Below are 16219 nucleotides of genomic sequence, written 5' to 3'. Positions count from 1 at the left end.
TCAGTGAAACACTCTATTTCAAAGAAGTAGAATACAGACCAGGGCACCTGGAGACCCCTTCTAGCCTACAAACACACACACACACTGCTGGATTAAAGAGTCAACCAAGTGGCATATATACCATATTTTGTTTTTATTTTATCACAAAGAAATTATGTCATTTGCAGAGAAATGGTGAACCTAGAGATCACGTGAAGCAAAGTATAATTTGGGGAAATGAATCACAAATGCAGCGTGTTCTTCCCATATGCAGAACCTAGATTTAAGAGTGCGTGTGTGTGTGTGTGTGTGTGTGTGGAGAGAGAGAGAGAGAGAGAGAGAGAGAGATGAAAAGACTGTAAGAGGAAGCAAGGAAGGGGTCTAAAGGGAGATAAAATGGAGCAAAGGCGATCACTTTCTCATGAAAAGAATTTAGTCTTAAAGATAGGAGCAAAGCAGATACACACACATATACACATATATTTAATTCATAATGAAGCTTATTACACGGTACACTAAAAATGAAAAATTTAAAAGGCTAAAAAAAAGAAAGCCAACATCTCTAGACTAGTAAATAGAGTTTACAGTATCGTAGATGACTCGCATTTTTTATAATTTTCTGGTATCAGCTATAAAATCCTTCTTTCGTACAGGTGATATGACAAAGAGGGAAACTCCCGCTCTAACAGCGCTGCACCAGACCAAGATTCCCCAACTTCGAAAGCGTGCTCCGCCGCCCCGCCCCTTCGCAACCGGAAAAAAAAAAGGCAGCGGAGCCGGAAGTCGCGGCCTGCAGCCGGAAGTCGGGCTCCGCAGTTCGCGGGCTGAGTTCCGCGGCCGTTGTGGCGGTTGCGGCGGTTCTGCGCCCAGGATCCGGATGGAGGCGGCACGGGATCCCAGCCCGGGACTGTGCTGCAAGCCCGGCGGGCGTCTGGACATGAGCCACGGCTTCGTACACCACATCCGCCGGAACCAGATCGCTCGGTACCGCCCCGCCCCCGGCCCGGCCCGGCCCGACTCGGCCGGGTGACCGCGTCTGATTCCCGCTCGGCTCCCCGCAGGGACGACTACGACAAGAAGGTGAAGCAGGCGGCCAAGGAGAAGGCGAGGAGGCGCCACACGCCCGCGCCCACGCGGCCCCGCAAGCCGGACCTGCCGGTGTACCTGCCGCGCCACCGAGGTGAGCAGCCGCCCCCGCGGCCCCGCCCCCGGGCGAGCCCCTCCTCTCACCGAAGCCTGAGCACCCCCAGACCTCCGCTCCAGGGCCAATGACCCCAGTTAAGCAAGCATTTTTACAGAAGGTACCTGGGACCCAGCCAGAAATCGCTGTCCACCAGTATGGTATGCCATGCTGTGTTTTAATATCTGCCATTTGGAAGAGAGAGAGCCTGGTTGAGATTTAAGACAAAAACCTAAACAAAAACGCCAGCGTATAAAATGAAAGGAACCTAGTAAATGGCCTTTTGCTGGTTTTCCTGTGATCCTGAGTACACAAACTCATTGAGTCCATAGGACACCATAAGCTGAGAACTATTATTTCTCTTTCACTGTCCAGCGAGGTGAAATGATAAGTTGTCCAGCATCTCAGAGCTAGTAAATGGCAGAATCTGGATTTGAACCCAGACACAGCTCTGTCCATCCTTTCAGCAGTTTCCAGTGATATTTGCTGGAGATATGTGCATCTTGTACGGTACTTTGTAACGAAATTGTCTAGAGAGTCGATAGAAAGGGAAGTTAATCCGGATTGATAGCTCCCCAAACACACACACACACACACACACACACACATTGTGTGCACATACATACATGACCAGGGTCTGTTGGATGTTTGGATGCTTCCTTGGTGCTGTTTTTCTGTGGGCAGGGGTTTTAGCAGCATCCCCTCTTCCCTTTCATTCTGGTTTGCCCTTACAGATGGCTCTACCAACCCAGTCAACCCAGACTGTGAGGAGTCCGGTGAAAGCAGCAGTAGTGGAAGCTCTGAGCAGGAGCCTCCTGGCCGGGAGCTCTTCTGTCTAGAATATGAGGCGGATAGTGGAGAGGTCACATCAGTTATTGTATATCAGGTACGCCTTTTGGAAACAGCTGCAGCTTAACAGTCCTGGGCCATAACGGAAACTTCTGCCAGATCCTGAGCCGCTGTTTGTCTCAGGGTTAGTGAGAAAACATGTCTTCCACATAGGGCTGCTTCTCGGTACACAGTGATTCTTAGTTGGGGGGACAGAGAGAACTGTGACCCCCAGTTGAGAATCAACATTACAGGGGACTCCTGAGAAACCAAACAGTTGTGTGAGAATGCTGTCTAGGAACAGAGCAAGACACTTTCCTGAAAGAGACCATGCTCTGAGCTTCCTGTCTCTTCCTCCATATAGGATGATGATCCCGGAAGGGTGAGTGAGGAAGTATCAGCACACACGCCTCTGGATCCAGCCATGCGAGAGGCCCTCAGATTGCGCATCCAGGAGGAGCTTGCAAAGCGCCAAAGCCCACACTGACATCCTGAAGCGGTCAGGCAGGGTTCACTGCACTTGGTAGAGTTTCGCCCAGGGAGCTCACCTCTAGTTTGGGGGTGCCAGGACCAGTCTATATGACCTTCAGGGATCCTTGTCCTTACTCTCCAAGCTGCTGTGTCCACAAGGTCCTGTATTGCAGGACCACATCTGGCCTACCTCCCAGCAGCCATTCTTTCTTTTGTATATTGGCCCATTTGTCTAACCTAACATTCTGGAATTTTATGATGGTCTTGGCTGACTTGGTGTCTTAGGGACAGAGACTTCAGGAAGAGCCAGGGTTTATGAAGTCTATGCCCATGTGCTGCTGTCTTGATGAGATCATTTGCCAGGCCCCTTCACGAGCCATATTTGTTATTTTGTGGTTCTCTGATGTTTCTGCTTTATTCCATTCATCTTCCCCTAGACCTACTTTCAGTTGTCACTTTTCCTTTCTCCTATCTTTTTGCCTTGGGTAGAATCCAATTCCTCACCCTCCCAACATGACTGTTTCTCTACCACTCAGGAATTAGGAAGTGGGGGTTCTGGGAGCCTGCCTTCCTAACAAGTTCTCCAAGTACTTTTGATGCCAATAAAACAGGAGAGCTTTGTTTTGAAAGCCTATTTGGAAACTTCTTCCCATTCCATGGCTTTCACAAGCTGTTCATATGCCCCACTACTTTGCACTGTCTACTAGGAGAACTCTATAGGAGACCCAGGAGGAAGATGCTGAGCTAATCTGCAGTCATTTGTTGAAGAAAAAAAAAAAACAACCTCGTCTGCTGAGCACAGTGGTGGCATATGCCTTTAATCCCAGCACTTAGGACTCAGGAGGTAGAGACAGGCAGATCTCTGAGTTCAAGGCCATCCTGTCTACATAGGAACATAGCATATTAGCATATTCCAGGGCAGACAACTAGCTCTGTATAGAGACCCTGTCTCAAAAAAAAAAAAAAAAAAAAAAAAAAAAACAGGTTAAAAAAAGGAAAACCTGCCTTGGTTAGGGTTACCAAATTTACCCCCTAGCTTTAAATTGATTACCTTCTGCTCAAACTAGAGGGGAATTATCAAAACAAACTTGAAAATACCTCTCCAATTACTGTTTAGCACTCTTGAATTATTGAAGTTGAGGGAGTTGACCATAGCTGTAATTTCCGGTTAGGAGCGGGAGGATGGGAGAGCTTTAGTTATAAAAAAGAGAGTGAGAGAGTCCTGAAAAATACCATAGAGGAAGTAAAATAAACCCTTCTCTGCCCTATGATTTGTTTTTCCTACCTCCCAAGAATATGTCTGAACATGATGATGCACACTTGTTATTCCCAGTAAGCAAGAGCCAAAGCAGGATTGCTGCAAGTTAAAGGCCAATCTAAGCTGTCTCAAGAAAAAACTAAATAAATGTAACTTAGGTCCTTTAGTTAAAGATCCCCAGAGATAGCATTTTTTTCAACAGGGGGCATGTTTTCCAACCCAAGGTTAGGCTAAGGTCTGAAGTCCACAACACATCCTGTGTACAGGAATTGAGGCATGTAAGATTTCCAGGTAATGAGCCTAACATCAACACCTAGAAATGTGAGCTGTAAAGAGCCTACGGAACACTGAATCTGCCTAGAACCAAAACCCCAGGAGGCTGTCTTCCCCATGAGAGTCTCGATCATTCTGACTCCAGCAGCTCAGTAGCTTTTATCTTCAAGGACTCTTGGTGGCCCTGCTGGATTTTATCCCACTCTACTGAAAACCTGTAACGAAGGCAGCCATCTGCTTTATGCCATTAAAACAGTGAGTCACAGCTTGCCATGCCAGAATAATTCAGGGGCAGAGAGTTCGGCGGTAAGTTAGAAGGGCCTGTCTGGAGGTGGCTGGTCCCAGTGTTGAATGCCATAAGCTTGTCAGTCCTGACCCCAGGGTGCTGTCAAAGGAGAAAGCTTCTGCCCTGTTCTGGTGCACAAGTGCTATAAGTGCCTTTGGACTCACATTTATATACCATCTAGAGTGTCTAGGGTGCTCTCCATTCTGCAAGTCATTCTGCATCTCCCGTCAGTCAGTCCATCTTCTGACTTGAAACACAGGTTTCACCAGAACTCTGGCTGCTTTGGGGGTCTGTGTTCTTAGAGCTGTGCTTCCTAGTTTCTGGTTCTGTTATTGAACCTAGAAAAAAGACCTGAAGAAGCATCTGAGGACCCAGCACCCAAAAGTTTCCCTCTATCCCACTTGTTGATAAAAGAACTAGAAGACTGCAGTGTTCATTCTTTTATATGTTTATTTGATCCTCATAGGAGACTGATGGAAACTCTCTAAGCTCCTTTTTCAGAAGCACTTTGCTTATCAAGTGTATGAAAGATTTTCTAGCTAAGCTCTTGATTCTTATCTAATTTGTCCTGTGTAACTACCTAAAGTTCCAAGCCTGTGTTAAGTCAAGAGCAGTCCTTCTGCGCCAGCCTGCTGGAGCTGATGCTTATGCTTTCCAGGTGCCTCTGAAATGCCTCTCGGGGGCTGCCCTCAGCCTTTCAGCTTAGCTGCATTGCTCTGCTGCTCTCCTCTGGAGTCCCTGATAGTACTGTCCATGTGGCAGATATCTCTTACCTATTTCAAAACTCAAAAGCCATAGTGAGCTCTCAGAATTTCCCTGTGTTGTGGCACAGTAGAAGCTGTGTGCCATGGGCAGGACTTTGAGTAAACTGCTTTCAGAAGCAACACTCATTTGAGTAGATATGCTCTTTTTTTGGGGGGAGGGAGGGAATGGGGACAAGGGAGGCTGGGCCAGGTATGATGGTATGTGCCTGTAATCCCAGCATTTGAGTGGCTAAGGTAAAAGGATTGCCATATAGCCAGGTGTGGTGACACATACCATTAATACCAGCACTTGAGAGGTAGGGGCAGGAAGGTCTGAGTTTGAGGCCAGTCTGAGCTACATAGACCTTGTATCAAACAAGCAAAAAAAAAAAAAAAAAAAAAAAAAAATCTCATTCCTATTCTCTATGGAATGTTTTTCCCTCAGTTCTTATTTAACAGTTTTGTGATTCCTGGAACAGTATGTATGTCATTTCATGAAGAGAGTTGATTTTGCAAGGGGGTTTGGGCTATGCAAGAATAAATGATAAAGCTGGAGTTGTAGCCCACTGGCAAGCATGAAAGAGTGTCTTTGACGAGTGTAGTGCAAAGAAAGGAAAAGTTATAAAACTGTGTATGATAAGAGTAATGTATGTACCGGCTGCAGTCTAGCCTGCCAGCAGTATGAATGTGAGAGAACATAACATCTTACCGGTCATCTGGGGTGCACTGCCAACTAGAGCTCAGCCCAGAGAGGTGGACGCCCCTTGGGGTGGTGAGGATCCAACCTGCTGTGTGTTTGACAAGCTCTGTGAGTGTCAGGGTGTTGCTTCCCAGATAAATTTAAATGAGAGCTTTTCTATGAAGGACAGTTGACTTTTCCTAACGCTCAGCCTTTTGGGGAAAACTCTCATGGAATGTTGACAGTTATTTGAAACCTTAACTCTTTCGAATTCCTGCCCTATCCCTGGGGAGCCCTAGGCATCCTGCCCAAATTTCCTTGGAGTTGGATTGATACTAGAAGTGAAAATCGTCCTAGTAAAGGGCTTCTCTCCTCCCAGAGCCGACAGAGGCTGGGAATGGTGGTGAACAGTTCAAGAGACTTGAGTCAGGAGGGTCACTGTCAATCCTGAGAGTAGCCTAAGCTACATAGCAACACCTTCTCTCAAAAAAAAGCCTCAGAGTGTACTGGCTGTGTTGTCATGGTGCTAAAATATAGAAAAAGCCATACATTCTTTTTCTCATTTCAGGTGTTTCTGTATAAATAAAATGAATTATGCAAATTGTTTGAAAATCATGGAAGGTACTTTTTCAACCAATAAACTATTTTTACAGCACTGTTTTTGCCAAGAGTTGTGAAATCACTTGTGTACTTTGGGGGAAGGGAAATTAAAGGCCTACTCTAAAGTCACTCCACTCCTCAGCACTGGAAATCTCACTTCTTGCTGTGCTGACTATTTTAAGCGCTGTCTGGTTGGAGTATTACAGCTAGACTCACTTAGCATAAAAGTGGCAAATTTAAAGACAGCTGGTCCTCCTTTTGCCCTCTTAGACAGCTTCCTTCTTCAGGTGTCCATAAACAACCTGGTCCTCATCAGGACTATCTCGTAAGAATATCTGTTTTAGGGATTATTCAAGTTGACATATTAAACCTAAAAGTGCCACCAGCGACACAGCTATGGAGTTCTGGTCACCCAATACCATGTCAGAAAGCCAACTCAATAGGATACAGTGAATGTTTTAGGAACCATAGCATTCGATATAGGCCTATACTATCAGTGCTAAGGCAGAGGCAGGATGATAGTCACAAGTTAAAGGCTAAACTGGGCTTGGTTGAAGATACCTTTAATCTCAGCACTGGGGAGGCAAAGGTAAGCAAAATCCCTTGAGCTCAAAGCCAGCCTGGGCTACATAGTGAGACCCTGTCTTATCTATAATATATATTTGGGGGGCTAGAGAGATGGCTTAGCGGTCAGGAGCACATGCTGCTCTTCCAGAGGATTCGAGTTCAGTTCCCCGTAAGCACATGGCGGCTCACAACCGTGTAACTCCAGTCCTAGAGGACCCACTGCAAACATACCGTGTGCAGACATACAGGCAGACAAAACACCATACACAAAAGCAATCAAAATAAATCTTAAACACATATGTATATTTGAAGTTAAAGTTCATCAGCCAGATACAGGGAGTTCCAAGGCTACATAGTCCCTATCCTGGGGGGTAGGGCACTATGAGCCTGTAATTCTAGCACTCTGAAGGCTAAAGCTAGAAGGATCATTAGTCTGAGGCTAGTCTGGATTGCATATTAGGACTCTACCTGTCCTCTAAAAGACAGCCTTCAATAATGGTTCTCAGACTCATTTAAACAGAAGAAAAAGGTACCTGTTTAGGTTGGAATGTAGTGGGACAGGAAGATGTTCTTTCTTACTGAGGTATGCACCTTTGTCCCCGGCTCAGAAGCTGGGCTGGATTTTATACCCCCTCCACCCCTATCAGTTCAGCCATCTAGTCTTGTCCAGTGATCATTGCACAACCATATTTCTTGGTTCTGTTTTCACTTAAGTCCTGATGGTAAGAAGGAAAAGGCCAGGGCTGGAGAGATGGCTCAGTGGTTAGGAGCACTGTCTGCTCTTCCAAAGGACCCAGCTCACAACTGTCTGTAACCCTAATTCCAAGGGATCTGACACCTTCACACTAATGCACATAGAAGTAAATTGTTTAAAAAAAAGAAAAGGCATTCAGTGGTTTCCTGTACCATTTCTGTCCTCCATTTGGATCCCCCAAAGGTTTCTCCTTTTGAAGCCCCAATTCACAGCTTGCTCTCTGTATGTTGCTTCAGCACAAGGGGGCTTAGGGTGGTTAGCTCCCACTCCCGGCAGCCAGGGACCATGCCCCCTTGGGATAATGATCCGCCTAAGGGTGTTCCGTGGAACCCCGCTGCTGGGCCTACCTTATAGAGACAGGTACACCTGTGCTGTATGAGCATAAGTAGCCATGCCCTTTCCATCGTGAAAAGAGTATTCAGGGTACACACTGGGTCCATCAATTGAGGGAGACTAATAATTAATAGTCCTGTTTCCTCTTCCCAGATTCCACTTGAGTCCCTCGCCTTCTCCTCTGCTAATGAACACCTGGCTGCGTTAATCTTTACCTGCCCTACACAGGTGCCCGCATGCATTTAGAGTGGATATCTATTAGTAACCTATCCCTTATTTTAAGTAAGTGCCGAGTTGGGAAACATCCTGGACATGTGACTTCTGGCCAGTACTCTGTTTCTGTCTGCCCCCAAAATAAAAATGAAAGCAGCCCTCTTCCAGAGTTTGCTAAGGAGGCGGGCCCGAGGGCAGAGGGTGGGGTGGTCAAAACTAAATCCAGAGTGCTTGGGTTTCCGAAGCCAGACCCAGGCCGGGTGCTTGGCTTCTCACCCACCTGCCTCGTGCCTACGGAGACAGTGGCAGGCTTGGGGCGCCACACTGAGTGAGTTGAGGGAGCTTGCCCAAAAATCTTACGGCCCGCCGCCGAGGCAGTGAAGGAAGGCTTCTTCCAGCCACGTGCGCGATGACAGCCACAGGCGACAGTCACGGGCGGAGCTGCAGGGTCAGGCTGCCCGCACTCCCACCGCAGGAATGACAAACCCAGCTGCCCTCTAGATCTCGGTGTCAGAGGTGTCCGGGCCATAGCCCCGGGCGCCCAGGTTCCCTGGACTTGGGGTACCGCCCACGTTTCCCCGTGACATTGCCGCGGGGGCTCGGGAGTTGTAGTCTCGGGCGGGGCGCCGGCACCGGGGCCGGGGCTTCGCGGACTCCACGTCCCGGCGGGCGGTGCGGCGGGCCTGGGGCCGCCAGGGGCGGGGCCGCTCGGCCCTTTAAACCTTTCAGGGCTGCTCCGAGGGCCGCAGCTGGAGACGCGGCCACGAGGGGGCCGAGCAGGGAGCGGCGGCGGCGGGGCGCTCTGGGGAGGTGCGTACTGGACTCCTTTTCTTCCCGCGGCCTCCAAGGGACCGCTTTGGGGAGCCGGGCTCTGCAGGGAGGGGGTATTGTCGCTGGCTGCGGACTCCCACCCAAGCTGGGGTCCCTGTGCCCACGCGAGCGGGACCCGGTCAGACTTCCCTCGAGAACCCGCCCCTTTGCCGGGGCGCGGTGGTCAGGTGGTTTGCCCGCACGCCAACGCCTCGCAGCCGCTCTCTCGGCCCGGAGTACCCTCCCAGGCTTTCCCTGGCATGATCCCCGTGATTGTCTTAGCTTCAGTCTTCACCAAGCCGGCGTCCCTAAGGCCGGGGAGCATGGCTTTCTTTCCAGATGTTACAGCCCTGCCCAAGCTTCTCAGCACGCCCGTGGTATTTGGGTAGACCACGGAGGCCCAAGATGGATAGCCAGAGGGTGCCACGTTCCTACCGGGGCACCCAAAGTCTGGACACTCAAAAGCCTAAGGAGAGCTCTGGATTAAGTGTTGACCACACTCCTCCTCCCCACCCGCCCTGGCCAGTCACCAGACCCTGGACCTTGATCTTTCTCCCCAACCAGGCCAGGGCAGCTGATGATTGTGGCCGAAATTATCTCAAGGTAGCCGGGCCTGCCCCTTGTTCCCAAACTACCTGTTGTCCTTACCCACAAACTACCACCACCCTGGCTCCACTCCCTCATGACCGCCTGGATCCTCCTTCCTGTCAGCCTGTCAGCATTCTCCATCACGGGCATATGGACTGTGTGAGTAAGAGGGATGTGTTGTTCGGGGAGGGGTGCTAATAGGAGCTTGATAGTACACACAAAGCCCCTTGTCTTTATTTGTAGGCTCCAGAATGGTACCCAGGGTCACTCTCTCTGTCTCCAAAGCTTGGCCTGATTCCTGGGCACACAGCCTCTTGGGACAAGCTGGCACCACTGCGGTCCAGCAGGACAGCTCTGACATAGACTTCTAGGCAGGGTCTCTGGTTGGAGGCAATTCTACAGGATCTGCTCTAGTGTTAATACTTAACTCCCTCCTCACCCTACCAAATGAGTTCCCAGCAAGGACAGTGAGGCTGAATGAGGCCAAAAGTCAAGTAAAAGAGACAGTAGGTAATGGCTGAGCCTGAAGAGACATAGGGACAAGGTGGCATGACAGTTCTGCTCCCACAGGTATGCCATGGCCGTGATGAACCGCCACGTGTGCCCAGTGGAGAACTGGTATGGAACACTCTGCAGATGGCCTCACTCTAAAGCTCCCTTCATCTCTGTCCCTCCTTGAGCTCACAAGCCACATTGGAGACCATAGGCCTCACTACTGTTCTCTGACATTGGTCTCCAGGCATGACGTCCTGTCCATGTACCCACTTCCCGTCATCCCTTCATTCTCTTTGCTTCTGCTTCAGGAAGGCCCTGGGGAGGTCTGAAAGACTTCTCTTCGAGGCCTAAGGCTACAGGCCAGAGTTCTGAGAAGCCTCTCCCCCAAATCTACCCATGTCGTACCTCCCAGGTCCTACAATGAGTCCTGCTCTCCTGACCCTGCTGAACAAGGGGGCCCTAAGACCTGCTGCACCCTTGACGATGTTCCTCTTATCAGGTAGGTCCTGGAAACTGGGCAGAGCCTAGGTCCCTCCAGACTTTGGAAACCCGCTCAGGCAAAGGGCTGTCCCTAGATCTTAAGAACAAACATTATACTGAGCCAATTAATACTACCAAGCCAGGCCTAGTGGCCAAGAACTGTAATCCTAGCACTTGGGAAGTAGAAATAGGAAGATGAGTTCAAGGCCTGCCTGTGCTATATGAGACCCTGTCTCAGAGAAGAGAGGAGGAGGAGGAGCTTGGGCATTAGGCGTGTGTGTAGTTCAGTTGGCAGAATGCCTGCCTAGCATGTACAGAGCCCAGCACCACAGAAAACTAGATGTGGTAGCAAAAGCCTGTAAATCCAGCAGGAGGATCAGACATTCAAGGTCATCCCAGCTAGTTTATGGCTAGCCTGAGCAATGTAAGAATTAAGTGCACTACTTGTTTTTTTCTAGCATATAAAATCCTGCTGGGTTTTATATGCCAGTGGTGCCTTTTAATCCTTCCTGCAGTTTAGGTTCTGCTCTTTCCGTTTTTGCATGTGGAAAGAGGCTTGGAGATACTTACTTCAGGAGATACTTACTTGAGTGCTGAGGAAAGATCAAGAAAATCAGACCAGCTGCAGGCCTCAGCAAGGAGTCTCTGATCTGCCAGACACTCTAGGGCACCTCTTTATCTCTCAAACATATGAACACTACTTAAATCAGAGGCTTGCTGCTGAGGGCCAAGCACAGATAAAGCCCTTGAGAGGCAAGGCTAGGAAGGATGCAGAGGGCCACCGGTACTCCTGCCTCACTGTCCTTCCCCTTCCCCTCAGCAAGTGTGGTACATATCCCCCAGAGAGCTGCCTCTTCAGCCTCATTGGCAATGTGGGTGCTTTTATGGGTGAGTGATACCCCTCATCTCCAGAAAAGCCCAGAAACCTTTACTCTGCAGTCTGCTCCATCACCACCAAGGGCTAAGGTGAGACCGGCAACTTCTCTCTTTTCACCGAAGGCCGGATGTTAATTTCACAGCTGCCCTGGGTAGAAGCCTGGGGAGGGGCAACACCCCCAAAAGTTTGCTCCCTACTTGCCCACAACCTTGTAGCTCTCAGCAAGAGGCTGGAGAGCCACAGTTCAAAGGCAGAGAACTGGCCCATCGTTACTGTCTTCTCCTAGTGGCCCTGATCTGCCTCCTTCGCTATGGGCAGCTTCTGGAGCAGAGCCGGCACTCCTGGATTAACACCACGGCGCTCATAACGGGTTGCACCAACGCTGCAGGCCTCGTGGTGGTCGGCAACTTCCAGGTGCCCCCTCCCTACCTCCCCTTCAGAGGGTCTGGATGCCTGTAGGGACAGCACCTGGAGGCTGATCAAGGGAGGGAGGAGCTGAGGAGGGAGTCAGGGTGATAATCAGCCTCTGTCTGGGCCAGGTGGACCATGCCAAGTCTCTGCACTACATCGGAGCTGGTGTGGCCTTCCCCGCTGGGCTGCTCTTCGTGTGCCTGCAGTGTGTTCTTTTCTACCATGGGGCCGCCACCCCACTGGACCTGGCCATGGCCTACCTGCGAAGTGCACTGGCTGTCATCGCCTTCATCACCCTGATCCTTAGTATCCTTCTGGGACAGGGGAGCCAGGAACTTGCGCCCTAGCGCAACCTTCCACCCTAGGTTGGGGGTAGGAGTGGGACCTTGAGCCCAGTGACTGCCCTAGGCTCCTCATGAGGTCCGATCCTACTTATTGGGGATGGCCTAACAGGCGCTGCCAGGTCCACACATCCTATTGGCCCTTTCCTTAGCCCCACTCCAGGTGGAGTCTTCTTCCTCCATGAGAGCTCTCAGCTACAGCACGGCGCTGCCCTGTGCGAATGGGTGTTTGTCCTCGACATCCTCATTTTCTACGGCACCTTCAGCTATGAGTTTGGGGCCATCTCCTCAGACACACTAGTGGCTGCACTGCAGCCTGCCCCTGGCAGGGCCTGTAAGTCCTCAGGGAGCAGCAGCACCTCTACCCACCTCAACTGTGCTCCCGAGAGTATTGCCATGATCTGAGGCCTGGAGGGTGGCTGGCCCAGCCTCCAAAGCACCCGCACCCTCTACCTTCTTCGCATTTATTTTGTACCAAAAACAATTTTTAGAGTACTGTTGGGATTTAGGCTTCCTCACTCCTGGAGACATGGCCATCCAACACCCACCCGTGCCATAGAGGAGCGGGGCCTTGCCAGCTACTTCAGCGACATGTTCTGTTTCCCCGATACCAGAGTAGTATTTTGTGTTAAAGGTCACCTGTCCTCACTTGCCCAGCCAGCCCTTCAGGTGCCTTCTACTCCCAGTGCCAGAGCCAGACCACTGGGACTTCCTGCTGCAGGAACTGGGGGCTGGGGCAGCAGGGGCCCAAAAGTCTGGATGAGGGGAGGAGCATGCCTTAGCCTAAGGGAAGGCCCACCCAGCTGCACTTGGGTTCTTCACTCTGCCCCTCACTTCCTTTAGGGCAAATAACACAGCAGAACCACACAAGTATTTTAGTACTTTTTTATATCTATTAAAAGAATTCTAATTTGCATGTTTGCAGTCTGTTCTGGAGACTCAGGGAGGGTCTGATCCAGTAGGTAGGGATGGAAAGACGCCCTTTTGTCCAGGGAAGATTCTTGGGGGTTGCCAGGAACTAAGAGTGACAGGTGCCATTCAAATATATCACAAAGGTCTGAGCATGGTGGTACATACATAGCAGTAATCCCAGCACTGGGAGATGGACCAGGAGATGCCATCCTGGTCTGTACAGTGAGTTGCAAGCCAGCCAGGGTTACACAGAGAAGCCCACTTTCAAAACCTCCACAAGCGTTTGTCCCCCTTTATAAGTCTCTAAACAGCTGAAGAACTGGCTTGGCTTTGTAGCCTCACTTCTACTCAGTCTAGCTTGAACTTTGTTTCCTTGATAAGGGGACCTCCAGGGGTGGGATACAGAGAGCACTTTTTACAAATGTTGAAAGGTTTCTCTGTTGAAATAAAGAACACCCCCAGGATTCCAGTGTTAACTAAAGGTTCCAAGGTTAACTAGAGAGTTCCGGAAGGGGGTGGTACAAGTTAAGTTTATCAGTTTTAAATGCTACAAAGCACCTGGCTCTGAAACAGTTTGACTTCTAACAGAAAACTCAAACCCAAGCCCTGGCTGCTCCCTGGCCACCATCCAGAGGCTAGAGGCTAGCAGAGAGGGCAATGCAGCCTGGCGCCTTCTGCCATGACACCTTTGACAACTTTCTCGTTAGCAGCAGGGTGGAGGATGCAGAGTTCCTGCTCCAGCTGGTGAGCAGTGCAGCTGCAGGCTGGGGGAAAAAACCTTTAATGAAGAGTCAAAGTACAAAAGGAAAGATGTCCTAGAGCCTGAGCTCTCAGCCCTAGCTGCTGCCTCACGTGTACATGGCTCCATGGAGGTTCTCCAGTCGGTGCTGCTGCTGCTGCCTCCGAGCCTGGAAGAGAGACAGCAGGCTAGGCAGGGCCAGGCTGAATACTCATGGATAGGGCCACAGAGCAGCTGCCATGTGAAAGCAGGGGCCTGCTTTCAGGTGCCTAGCATCAACCATGCTAAGGTCTTTGCCCCTCACCAAACTGACCTGGAAGGGAGCCGAAGCAAGGGATTCAGAGGCTTATCCAAGCCTGCTGAAGTGGAAAGACAGGGAGTGCAGCGGGGATGGGGTGACCAGGGCCACCGTATCGCACCACAAAACCACCAGCCCCTACCTTGTCTTTCTTGTGCTCTTCATAGCTGTCATCATCAGTGGGCAGCTCATAGCGGCACAGGGGGCACGAATTTGTCTAGAAAAATCAGAGGAGTATTCCAGCCCTTTCCTAATCCTGATTCCCATCCCTGCCTTCACCCTTCCTTGATCTCACCTCGGTCCATAACCAAAAAAGCAGCTTAGGGACCGGTGGAAAATGTACCTTACTTAGCCAGGGCAGAATGCAGTTGGAATGGAAGAAGTGATGGCAGGGCATCTCAATGACAGTCTCCTCCTCCTCAAATTCCAAAAGACACACAGGGCACTTGAGCTCTTGAAGAGGAAGTACCGATCAGGAGAGCTGTTAAGGCCCAACCCAACCTCCCACTCACACCCAGACTTGGCCTAGAAAACAGGCCAGATTGTTGGTGGCATGGGGGAGATGGCAGGTCTGGCTTATCTGCCCTAAACAGAAAAAAGACCTTGTGTTCTCACCAGCCTTGGAGCGACCGATGACTGTTCTGGGGAGGCTCTCCACGACAGCCTTGGCAGCTGGTGGAGGCAGGTGGTGTTCCCAGTCTACCAATCCCAAGTCCTCAAAGTCCATCCTATTAAAGAGGGATCTGAGGAAGAGGGTCTAGGATCAGAAATAAGGGAATCCCATATTTTTGGCCCCCATAATCCTCTGGACACTAACAGACAAAGATACCTGCGCTGGCTAATAACGACTTGTACACACAGCTGCTCAGTAGGGAAGAAAACAATAAATAAATAAAGGCGGGCTGAGGACTGAAAGCGATGGCGCACGCCTGTAATCACAGCACTTGGGAGGCTGTGAGTTCGAGGCCAGCCTTGTGTACATACTAAGTTCCAGGCAAGTTAGGGATACATCGGTTGCTTCAAAACAAAACAAGGAAAACACCAGCGCAGTGGTGTGATTTATGGCTATCAGACAACCGTCGCTAGCTTTTCATTCCCATTTTACTAGAAGCAGCAGTCTCAAGGAAGGCCAAGTTGATTCCAGGGCGGCGGTGGGCTTCCGTACTTGCTTATGGCCAGCAATATACTATCCGGTTTCTACGCTGGGCACAGGCCATGTCTGCCCCAAGACAATCTTCTCCGGGGCCGCCTTCTGCGACCCCCACCCTTTCCAGCTCTGGCCTTCCCGCAGTCCGCTGGCGGGCCCTGCTTAGTAATGGCCCAAATTAACGACTCGACTAATCGCGACGCCCGGACTAACGTCCCACACTATTCATTCCACTTCCCTGGTTACCCGCCCTCTCCGCCAAGGCCCAGCCCCGAAACCTGCTCCCCGGGGCCCAGCTCCAAGCCCCGCGCACTCTCCTCGCGAGCTCCAGCAACATATTGTTGCGGGCCTCCCGCTCGGGGTTCAACGGCTCGCAGTCGTGCTCGTCGAAGTAAGACGCCATGGCCGCTGGGCTGCCGGGCTTGTGTGACACAGCTCCGGTTGCCGCTGGACGGCCGGGTCCGCGCTGGCCAGTAAGCGAGCGAGTTTCGAGAGGCCCGCCAATCAGAGTACTCGTGGGGTGGGCATAGAGGGTGGCCCAGCGCGCACAGAGGCGGAAGTACTGATTCAGCCGCCTTTCGTTGGCCGGATGCGTCAGGTGGCCAAAGGCTGAAGCCAATGGAGTTGGAGAAAGGAAATTCCGCGGACTTTCCGGGACCAAGCCCCGAGTGCCCTCGCAGTGCTCCAGAAGTGGAAGTGAAAGGCGGAAGTCTCTGTGCCACATCCCGCTGGTTGAATTCACCCACACGCCCCGCCTACTCTCCGAGAGGAGAATTCCCACGCATTTATTATGTCTTAGGCAGAAAAGCAAGGGGTGAAGGGCCTGGAGCCGAGTTCTAGTCGCAGCACCCAACAGAGCGGCGCACAACCGTTTCTAACACTATCTCCAGGGCACTCTGGAGACGCAGTACAGACAGACAAACAGTAAATCACCCACACACATTAAGAAAGAGTACA

General features: G+C 50.8%; 3 protein-coding genes across 5 annotated transcripts; 2 read left to right on the top strand and 1 right to left on the bottom strand.

Annotated features, from left to right (window-relative positions):
• The first annotated feature begins 781 nt into the window (after window positions 1–781).
• C5H2orf68 (chromosome 5 C2orf68 homolog) lies at window positions 782–6352 on the top strand. The gene is made up of 4 exons (XM_021654072.2): window positions 782–963; window positions 1041–1159; window positions 1894–2045; window positions 2352–6352. Exons 1-4 carry the CDS (start codon window positions 857–859, stop codon window positions 2472–2474), a joined length of 501 nt encoding a protein of 166 aa, XP_021509747.1. The 5' UTR covers window positions 782–856; the 3' UTR covers window positions 2475–6352.
• Window positions 6353–8825: 2473 nt separating this feature from the next.
• Tmem150a (transmembrane protein 150A) lies at window positions 8826–13082 on the top strand. Its single transcript, XM_021654057.2, has 8 exons — window positions 8826–8974; window positions 9539–9721; window positions 10133–10180; window positions 10470–10556; window positions 11358–11425; window positions 11701–11828; window positions 11954–12131; window positions 12330–13082. Exons 2-8 carry the CDS (start codon window positions 9657–9659, stop codon window positions 12569–12571), a joined length of 816 nt encoding a protein of 271 aa, XP_021509732.1. The 5' UTR covers window positions 8826–8974; window positions 9539–9656; the 3' UTR covers window positions 12572–13082.
• Rnf181 (ring finger protein 181) lies at window positions 13038–15709 on the bottom strand. 3 transcript variants are annotated; one of them, XM_021654059.2, is made up of 5 exons: window positions 15541–15706; window positions 14731–14858; window positions 14459–14568; window positions 14258–14332; window positions 13038–13986 (listed from the first exon to the last, which is right to left on the bottom strand). In XM_021654059.2, exons 1-5 carry the CDS (start codon window positions 15663–15665, stop codon window positions 13927–13929), a joined length of 498 nt encoding a protein of 165 aa, XP_021509734.1. In that variant the 5' UTR covers window positions 15666–15706; the 3' UTR covers window positions 13038–13926. The 3 variants fall into 3 exon arrangements, with proteins under 3 accessions (XP_021509734.1, XP_060239515.1, XP_060239516.1); XM_060383532.1 differs by having other exon boundaries at window positions 13911–14130; window positions 15541–15709; XM_060383533.1 differs by having other exon boundaries at window positions 13911–14130; window positions 15576–15702.
• Between the last annotated feature and the right edge of the window lie 510 nt (window positions 15710–16219).

The sequence above is a fragment of the Meriones unguiculatus genome, chromosome 5, assembly GCF_030254825.1.
Source record: "Meriones unguiculatus strain TT.TT164.6M chromosome 5, Bangor_MerUng_6.1, whole genome shotgun sequence".
NCBI lineage: Eukaryota > Metazoa > Chordata > Mammalia > Rodentia > Muridae > Meriones > Meriones unguiculatus.
This window is presented reverse-complemented; position numbering and strand designations above follow the sequence as displayed.

Excerpts from the sequence above, each read along its gene's own strand:
- C5H2orf68 (XM_021654072.2), top strand. The coding sequence starts at position 857 with ATGGAGGCGGCACGGGATCCCAGCCCGGGACTGTGCTGCAAGCCCGGC. Across the intron at positions 1,160-1,893 it reads GTACCTGCCGCGCCACCGAG|ATGGCTCTACCAACCCAGTC; the intron begins GTGAGCAGCCGC and ends TTGCCCTTACAG. Across the intron at positions 2,046-2,351 it reads CATCAGTTATTGTATATCAG|GATGATGATCCCGGAAGGGT; the intron begins GTACGCCTTTTG and ends TCCTCCATATAG.
- Tmem150a (XM_021654057.2), top strand. The coding sequence starts at position 9,657 with ATGACCGCCTGGATCCTCCTTCCTGTCAGCCTGTCAGCATTCTCCATC. Across the intron at positions 10,181-10,469 it reads GTGTGCCCAGTGGAGAACTG|GTCCTACAATGAGTCCTGCT; the intron begins GTATGGAACACT and ends CGTACCTCCCAG. Across the intron at positions 11,426-11,700 it reads CAATGTGGGTGCTTTTATGG|TGGCCCTGATCTGCCTCCTT; the intron begins GTGAGTGATACC and ends GTCTTCTCCTAG.
- Rnf181 (XM_060383532.1), bottom strand. The coding sequence starts at position 15,665 with ATGGCGTCTTACTTCGACGAGCACGACTGCGAGCCGTTGAACCCCGAG. Across the intron at positions 14,333-14,458 it reads TTCTGCCCTGGCTAAGTAAG|ACAAATTCGTGCCCCCTGTG; the intron begins GTACATTTTCCA and ends TGATTTTTCTAG. Across the intron at positions 14,131-14,257 it reads AAGAGCACAAGAAAGACAAG|GTCAGTTTGGTGAGGGGCAA; the intron begins GTAGGGGCTGGT and ends GCTCCCTTCCAG.